Source organism: Carcharhinus amblyrhynchos, chromosome 2 (assembly GCF_965287045.1).
Source record: "Carcharhinus amblyrhynchos chromosome 2, sCarAmb.v2.hapA, whole genome shotgun sequence".
Lineage (NCBI taxonomy): Eukaryota > Metazoa > Chordata > Chondrichthyes > Carcharhiniformes > Carcharhinidae > Carcharhinus > Carcharhinus amblyrhynchos.
In genome coordinates, this window is record NC_137325.1 from 79,160,421 (window position 1) to 79,169,760 (window position 9,340).

A 9,340-nucleotide genomic window follows, 5' to 3' on the forward strand; every position below is an offset into this window, starting at 1 on the left:
ACACTCTTCATACAAGACACAGAACATTGTTTAGTTTCCAATCCTGCATTATTAAAAAAGCAAGACTACCCGCTCCTAATCAGAGACTATTTCCTGTGATGTAAACAACCAGGGTATTGCTGGAGGGTTCTTGCTGATCTCAGGTCCTTGAATGTGTGTAAAGTTTGTTCAGAGTGTAAGAATTTGACTAGCATGATATTTTACTCTTATGCAGGAGTTTTAGCTCCAACTCCGCTTTTACTAATTCTATCCATGTACCCAAACAAGAAGATATAACCTTTCCTTTAAATTTCCTTCAGGAATTTGTAAAGGCACTGAAAATGATTGCCTAAGCAGGGATACAGTTAATTAAAGAAGTAGGAGATACTGTGTGTAAAGCTGGTCAGTACAATATTGAACAAATGAACTTTTCATACAGTTCTTCCAGACTGCAAATAAGTGACCACCTTAAATCACAAATATATTGGCCTGATTTTGTGGAGGGTGTAAAATATTGGATAGACTTACAATTGCACATGTACATTTCAAATAAAATGCCCACAAAATTGCTGGTAACAGCGCAGTGAGATCAACAGGCTACCTGGAATAAGAACAGAAAATGCTGGGTAAACTTAGGAGGGCTGGCAGCATCTGTGGCGAAAGAAACAGAGTTAATATTTCAAGCCCATATGACTTTCATTCAGATACCAAGATATCTCTAACTTTGGTGAATAACTCAACAAACAGACTACCTCAACCAGAGAGCTTAAAAGATTCAGAAATAAGTGAAGAGGGTGAATGAGAGTGGGTAAATTCAACATCAAATCAGATACAGAAAGAAAAATGATAAGGCAAGAAAGATTGGCGTAAGATAAAGCAAAAAGAGAACAGAAAAGCAAGGTTTTAAAAATAAAACATTTTTATAAACCATTTAAAACCATTCACAACCTGTTTACTTCCTGTGCAAAAGAGATGAATAGGCTTTAATACTTATCACATCGTTATAGCATACTTAAACTATTAATTACTAGACTTTATGTGGTGAGTTTAGTGTGTAAATACAGAAACTTCTGAAAATCACTGGAGGGTTCTTGCTGATCTCAAGTCCTTGAATGTGTGTAGAATTCATTCAGGTTTAACAAGAGATGCTATGTTCTTTCACTGACCAGAAGGGTTTTTTTGTGAATTAAATTTTAGTATTCTCAATCTTGATTTGTATTGTCTTTCAGCGCAAAACTGTCCGTAATTCCTGCACTAACCCATAAGGTTGCTGATTTTAGTATGTCCAAGAATAGTTAAATCAGCAACCATGGCTCACTGCTCGTACAGGTTCAATGGATTGAATGGCCTCCTTCTGCATTGTACAGTTCTAAGATCTAAAACAATTTTGGGGTTGGGGCAAAGTATGGGTGTTTAACTCTGCATTTAGCTGGTAATGCTTGATGTTGCCATGGGTGACGACATATGCTATTAGAGCAAAAAAATTGTTTCCAAGACTTTTTTTGATAATCACTAAAAAATGTAGAACAGATTTAGATCAGAGTGTAGAAGGTTAATATACAGATCTCCTATGTCCCAAAAATGATGCAAATTGATGACATGTCTGAATTCAAATAAGCTATTTGGAGAAAAAAATTAAAATATGTTTTATTTTGAAACTTGGAGAAGTATATTATTTGTAAGTTACTTTCCACTGTAATGTGACAAGCATTTCTAGTGTTCAGGCACAATGTCAACCATTCTGTGCACTGACAAAATAGTATTTTCATTCAGAGATCACTTTAAAAGATACCAGGTAGTGTCACTTTTTGCTTTGCTCAATCACCAGAACAAACTCTTGTTAATTTTTAAATTATTTATTGTGGGTACTGAAGAACTGTAGTGGCTAATTTGAAAATATTTAAATGTTATACATTTGAAAAAAACTTTCCAAATAATCATGTTTATAACTATTTTCATAGGCTTTATCTACAGATTCAGTGGAGAGATTGCCTGTTTTCAATAAGTCTGCTTGGAAACATTACAAAAGTAGGACTGAAGCAGATGACTGGTGTATTCCCAGCAGTGAGCCCAAGAACCTCGCCAAGTTCGATCATCATATTTGAAGGAAAACATTGAGGTAGAAGGTTCAAGTAATGTTCACAATCAGACTGTGGCCTTTCAGGATAAAACTGCCAAAGAAAGAAAATTACTCCTGGTGTGGAAATGAATTGGTGGTGAGCTATGGATCATGTAGTCTTGTATAAAGCATTCAAACATACATATAGTTATTACCAAGTACAGCAAAATTGCATTTGAGTAATGAATTGGCCGGTGTTCATCAGACAAAAGGGAACAGCAATGTGTGAATTGAATGCTTCATTTACAGAATGAGAATGGGGAGGGAGAAATAAGGCCAACATATGTAGACTTGCAGTTATTTAATCCTGTGGCTGTGTTTTCTTTCATCTGCTTGACTGAACTAGAAACTTGGCATTGTGGGAATTACAGGGTTGAACCAGTATCCTGTTACTCCAGTGTCTGGGCTACAACTAATTGATTTCACAGATGGCAATGCTCTTTCTCTGAGGGTAAATATAGGACTAGGATATCATTTGTTGTGTGATCAGGCCGTGCCCTCATCACTCAGCATCAGAAATTCAAACATATTTTCAGGAGAAGAGCAGGGATGTTCTGTCTAATGGTCCAAATATAAAGGCCTGAACCACGATCACCAGAAGAAAATTTGGTCATTTATCAAACAGGTGGTCATAGAACTTTACCATGAACAAGTTGGCTGCAGAGTGACTGCTCTTCAAAAAGCACACTCGTTTTGGGACGTCTTGAGGTTCTGAAGGATGCAATATAAATCCTTTATATAAGTTCCTTCACTTCCATGATGCCAGTCAGTGCTGTGCAGCACATTGCATTGTATCACCCTTGGCAAGCGTTTCAACAGATATGCCCTCTTTTTGGGTGAGGGACGAAAGATCCTTCAAGGTTTCATGTAAAAGAACAGCAATTGAAGGGGAGAAAACAGTGATTTCCAGCACAGCAGGAGTCTCAGAAAAGAAGCAGTGTATCATTTTAGTTTGGGCATGGATTGGGGTGGCATTGGTAAAAGATAGAACTGGGAAAATTCTCAGCTTTTGATTTTTTTTTTTAAGCTGCTGTTGAATTCAGCTTTCACCTTCATCCCACTCTTTGGACACCATGCAAAGAATGCACATATGCATTTTTGTGATTCTGCTAGTTACTGATTACTGGTGTGCCTTGCAATTAGTTATAAAATTTCATTAAGTTTTACTGTTAAATGATCTATGAAAGATTGAACAACTGTCTGTAAATCTGTCAGTGTACTAGAATGGAAAATGCAGACGTTCTGTGGAAATAACAATTGAAGCCTATTTATCATACCATCGCTGAATTTGTGAAATCAAAGTGCTTACCTTAATATACAAAATAGTTTTATAATGACTTGGTGCATAATTATTGAATTGTGATTATTGAGGCCACAACAATATGAACAACAGCCTTTCAGAATGAGGTGCTTTTTAGTGCTGAAATAAAAATTTTCTTTTGAATAAATGAATCTAAACTTTTATAGCCTATTGCAACATGACAGTTATAGTTTTTGGTTGGAAAACTACTGATACCTATCTCCAAGTATTTCTGTGTTTAGCAATGCTAACATTTCACTTTGATTTAAGTTACTGTGAAGAGAAGAGCCATACAATCCAACAGCAACCATTGATCTCTAATTAAGCTGTGTGGATTTCTTTTATTACAAATACTATGCCCGCCTACACCATGATTTGATTACACAATTGAATTTATTTCCTAAGCATTTAAGTATTAATTTCAATCTTTCATTTCTAATAACTAAAAGAGCATTTCAATTTTTTTCAAATTAAGTTCTACACTTTTTAAGACAATGTGTAGCCATTGTGTTTTGTCAGTTACAATTTGTGATTATAAATTTCTCACCAAAAGTGTGCTAACTAACTTACATCTCTTTAGCCCACAAGTGCATAAAATTAATAGTGAGGAGATACAGATGTGAACAGAAAATGGATTCATGTTAAAGGCTTGAAAAGGAAATGGAAAACAGAGCTGTTACTAATGGGCTTTTCCATCAGTGCTACTGCCTTTAGTAGTGGCTGTAATTTCCCTGACCTTTCCAGCACCTGCTTTTATATTCCTGGTTACCAGCATCTGATTCTGTGCTATTCGAATTGATTCTTGGCAAGAAGCCTAACAGAGTAGCTTGTTATCTGCAAAATGTAAATTGAGTTGAAGAGCTTGATAAAAGTGTTTTTATCTTTCCTAGATGAATGTCACTGCTCCCCTCCACTAATGGAATATACCCTGGCAGATAAAATGAACCACCCTGTTGTCAAGAAGCAGCATTTTAATTCAAAATGTTCCCTTACAACTTCTTTGATGCTTGATATTTTTTCAATATTTTGCTGCGTAATTTCTTGAAAAAAGGACTTTTAATATCAAAAAGCATCAAAATAGTTTTACCTTCATGAAAAACAAATTGCAGAATAATGCAAGTACCTAATTACAAATCACAAGAAAGTTGGGCTACTGATTAATTTATCATCTTTGCTCCAAGAGAAGGTGAAAAATCACCAAGGCACAGTGGTCCTTTTTATAAATTCTGCTCACGGAGGATTACACCATTTCCCTCCTCTCCAAACCAACCTCTTGCCATCTATACATGGCATAGATTTTATGAATCATAATTCCTGGCACTTCGAAATTCAGACCTAGAGGGGAACGCATCTAAAATTAATGTGCAGAAACTTGTGTGGGGCCTGCTGAACTCCCAGTTTAAAATCTTGACATCCAGTCATGGGCTGGAAGCAATGAGTTTTAAAATCATAATTTATGATTCTCCTTTGCTTTCATTCTTTTGTCAGTAGAATAATTTCACACCAGATTGTTATTTTATTTTTATTAGTTTTTTAAAAAATTGCTGAGAATCAGGCTCTTCCCTAGGGTACATCTGAAGGTCCCCGCACTCACGTGTGTGTCTGACTGCCTCCTTTCCCACATAGTTAGGCAACTGCATGAAGACAGTTTGGTGTTGGTGCCAAGGAGACTGGAACAGTAATTATAGGTGCCTATAATAATAACCATATAGACCAGAAAAAAACAAATTTGCAGTTAGAGTGTGGAGGATGAGTTCATGGAATGTACACAGTAGCATAGTTTTCTCGAACAGTTTGTCGAAGAACCAATTAAAAAATAGGCTATTTTGGATCCCTGTTGTGCAATGGGAAAGCCTTAGTTAATAACCTTGAGGTGAAGGGGTCCCAAAAGAAGAATGAACAGAACATAATTGAATTTTATATTTAATTTGAACCTAATTTAAGCTCAAAACTGGAGTCTTAAATGAAAACTAAACAAGTGATGTCAGAATGAGATGTGAAATGGCTAACGTAGATTGGCAATCTATATTAAAAGATATGGTGGGAGGTGAGCAATGACTAGCTTTTAAAGTATTAATATATAATTACAACAAATGTAATTCAGTTCAACCACATAAACACCACAGAATACATGGTCCAACCATGGCTAATGAGAATTAAAGATAGTGTTAGATCAAAGGAAAAGGCTTATAATGTTACTAAAAAGATTAGCAAGTCTGAGGATTGAGAAAAATTTAGAATTCAGCAACTTTCTCCTAAAAAAAAAAGTTCCAAGTATTGAATTTGTGGAAAAACTAGGGCAAATCATGCCGGCTTATTCAGTACAACTTCACATTCGAATCTCCCACACTCTGTGCAATGCAGCGGTCACAAACATAAATATAATTAAATACTGGGGCAGGGGTTGGGGGGGTCCATTCGCGCCGGACTCTGACAGTTTTGGAACTCTATGCCTGTACAGTGGCTCCGAACTATCAACCTACAATTTACTGGCCAGCCCGGGACCATCACAGCGCTTGCCTGCCACCCACCACCCCCCACCCCCCACCCCCCGATCATGGCCCCACGACTATTCCTGGGCCAGCCCCGACTGCCCCCTCCCCCCAATGTCCAGATTTCAACCCCCCCCCCCCCCCCCCAGCAGTGACGATCACCCCAATCACTGGCCTCCCTCCAGCCCTGATTGATCCCCGTGCAGAACGGCAGTAGGACCCACCCCATGGTTCACCCCCTAGACTCTGCCACATAAATGCCACAGAAAACATAGTCCAACCATGGTTAATGAGAGTTAAAGATAGTATTACGTCAAAGGAAGGGGCTTATAATATTACTAAAAAGGTTAGCAAGTCTGAGGATTGGGAAGTGTTTAGAATTCAGCAACACAGGGCACAATGCTCCTAAAAAACTGGGGCAAATCATTCCAGTTTATTCAATGCAACTTCACACCCAAATCTCCCACACTCTGTGCAATGCGGAGGTCACGAGCATGAATATAATTAAATACTAGGGTGGGGGTGCCGGGGCCTATTCACGTCAAAGTCTGACAGCTCTGGAACTCTGCGCCTGCACAGTGGCGCTGCCTGTGCTTGATGGGCAGTGCCAAGGTGACCCATGGGCCTGGGCATTTTGCTCCTTGGGCAGTGCAGGATAGGAAAATCACCCCCATAACGTCAAGAAATTGTTTAAGGGAATAGATGAGAATGTGAGAATAGACAAGAAAGCGACGTAGAAACTGATTGTAAATTTCTGTCGGTATGTAAACTGGAAGAGATGAGTGCAGATGAATGTGGATCCTTTGGAGGCAGAAACAAGTAAAATTATAATTGAGAATAAGGAAATGCTGAAGATGTTAAACATACGTTGGAATAAACTTTCTGGGTTTAAAGGTCCGTTGACTTTGGACGGGAATTTCCAGTCTCGGGGAGGCTTAAATGGAAAATCCCACCCATTGTGTCTGTCTTAATAGGTGAAGGCACAGGAACTATTCCAAAAATAATGGGAAGGGATCTTGTGAGAATGAGGAACTTAAAAAAATTGGAGTCAGTAAATAAATGGTACTGAAGAATTTACTGAGACTAAGTGGTGACAAATAGCCTGGTCCTGATGATCCAGACCCTCAGGTTATAAAAGGGGAGCTGCAGACATACTGAGCAGAAGAAATAGTGCAGGAATAGACCATATTCAGTGTTCACGCAGGGGGACATAAATGTAGCTGTGGAGAACACTGGGTTACAGGGTTATAAACTGGACAGTATTGCAGTTGATAAGGAGGATGTGCTAGTTATTCTTGAGGGCTTGAAAATAGATAAGTCCCCTGGGCCGGACGGGATTTACCCTAGGATTCTCTGGGAGGCAGGGGAGGCGATTGCAGAGCCTCTGGCTCTGATCTTCAGGTCGTCGTTGGTCACCGGTATAGTGCCAGAAGATTGGAGGTTAGCGAATGTTGTCCCATTGTTTAAGAAGGGGAACAGAGACTTCCCCGGGAATTATAGACCGGTGAGTCTTACTTCTGTTGTGGGCAAGATTTTAGAAAAAATTATTAGGGATAGGATTTATGGTTATTTGGAGAGTAATGAATTGATTAGAGATAGTCAGCATGGTTTTGTGGAGGGTAGGTCGTGCCTTACTAACCTTATTGAGTTTTTTGAGAAAGTGACCAAAGAGGTGGATGGGGGTAAGGCAGTTGACGTGGTATATATGGACTTTAGTAAGGCGTTTGATAAGGTTCACCATGGAAGGCTTCTGCAGAAATTGCAGATGTATGGGATCGAGGGTGATCTAGGAAATTGGATTAGGAATTGGCTGGCGGACAGGAGACAGAGGGTGGTGGTTGATGGTAAGTATTCGACATGGAGTTCAGTTACGAGTGGTGTGCCTCAGGGATCTGTTTTGGGGCCACTGCTGTTTGTAATTTTTATAAATGATCTGGATGAGGGTATAGTTGGGTGGATTAGTAAATTTGCTGATGACACCAAAGTCGGAGGTGTGGTAGATAGTGAGGAAGGGTGTCTTAGTCTACAGGGAGACTTGGATAAGTTGCAGAGCTGGGCCGAGAGGTGGAGGATGGAGTTTAATGCGGAAAAGTGTGAGGTAATTCACTTTGGTAGGAATAACGGACGTGTAGAGTATAGGGCTAACGGCAGGACTCTGAATAGTGTGGATGAACAGAGGGATCTAGGTGTATGTGTACATAGATCCCTGAAAGTTGGGAATCAAGTAGATAGGGTTGTTCGGAAGGCATACAGTGTCTTGGCGTTTATTGATAGGGGGATTGAATTTAGGAGCTGCAGCGTCATGTTGCAACTGTACAGAACTCTGGTGCGTCCGCACTTGGAGTATTGTGTGCAGTTCTGGTCCCCACATTATAGGAAGGATGTGGAGGCTTTGGAGAGGGTGCAGAGGAGGTTTACCAGGATGTTGCCTGGTATGGAGGGGAGGTCCTATGAGGAGAGACTGAGGGATTTGAGGTTGTTTTCGTTAGAAAGAAGGCGGCTACGAGGGGACCTTATTGAAACATATAAGATGATTAGAGGTTTAGATAGGGTGGACAGTGATAGCCTTTTTCCTCGGATGGAGAAAGCTAGCACGAGGGGGCATAGCTTTAAATTAAGGGGGGGTAGTTATAGGACGGATGTCAGGGGTAGGTTCTTTACCCAGAGGGTGGTGAGGGATTGGAATGCCCTGCCTGCTGCAGTTGTAAATGCACCTATTTTGGGGGCGTTTAAGAGATCCGTGGATAGGTTTATGGATGGTAAGGGTTTGGTTTAGGTTAGAGGGTCATTGTTTTTTAACTGGTCAGCGCAACACCGTGGGCTGAAGGGCCTGTTCTGCGCTGTAATGTTCTATGTTCTATATAGCCTGCCGAGCCTTCTCCACCATTCAGTACAACCATGGCCGAATCCAGCTTCAACTCCACTTCCTTACCCACTCCCTGAGAGACCAAAAAACTCTGTTTGAGCCCTAAATATATTCAACAATGAACGATCCATCACTGTTCAGAGTAGAGAATCCTAAAGGCTCTCACCCTTTGACTGAAGAAATTTCTCTTCATCCTTCCTATTTATATGAACTTTTGCCATCACAATGCTGCTTAATCACTCTTCTATCAGCCATCACATTGGCTGCCCTTCCTGTCACTAACCTCCCCATTTTTCTGGGCTGGGAACTAGCACTGATACTCACTGGCTTGCCTGCATCAATGGCTGGATTCTTCCATGGCATAAGGCCCTAGCGTGGGACTTGAATCAGGCCCTTTTAGTTTAGAGACAGACAAGCTGCCCTTTGAACCACCCCAGCTTCCTGAAGAAATTTCTGTTAACTCCATCCTTAATGATTGCCCTTACCTTTGTTTCTGCAAGTTCAAGATCTCATTCTTCTAAACTCCAATAGGAACAAGAAACAAAGAACATTACAGCACAGGAGCAGGCCCTTCAGCAACCCCA

At 40.0% G+C, this 9,340-nt stretch overlaps 1 protein-coding gene across 4 annotated transcripts in view; it reads left to right on the forward strand.

Moving 5' to 3' along the window:
- pdk4 (pyruvate dehydrogenase kinase, isozyme 4) overlaps window positions 1-3,550 on the forward strand; it is a 44,798-nt gene extending 41,248 nt beyond the window's left edge. For all 4 annotated transcript variants that reach the window (XM_080207803.1, XM_080207796.1, XM_080207819.1 and 1 more), the window contains one exon: window positions 1,941-3,550. In XM_080207803.1, the coding sequence (XP_080063929.1) occupies window positions 1,941-2,084 (144 nt within the window). In that variant the 3' untranslated portion in view covers window positions 2,085-3,550. The remainder of the gene's footprint in view (window positions 1-1,940) is intronic.
- The last annotated feature ends 5,790 nt before the right edge of the window (window positions 3,551-9,340 follow it).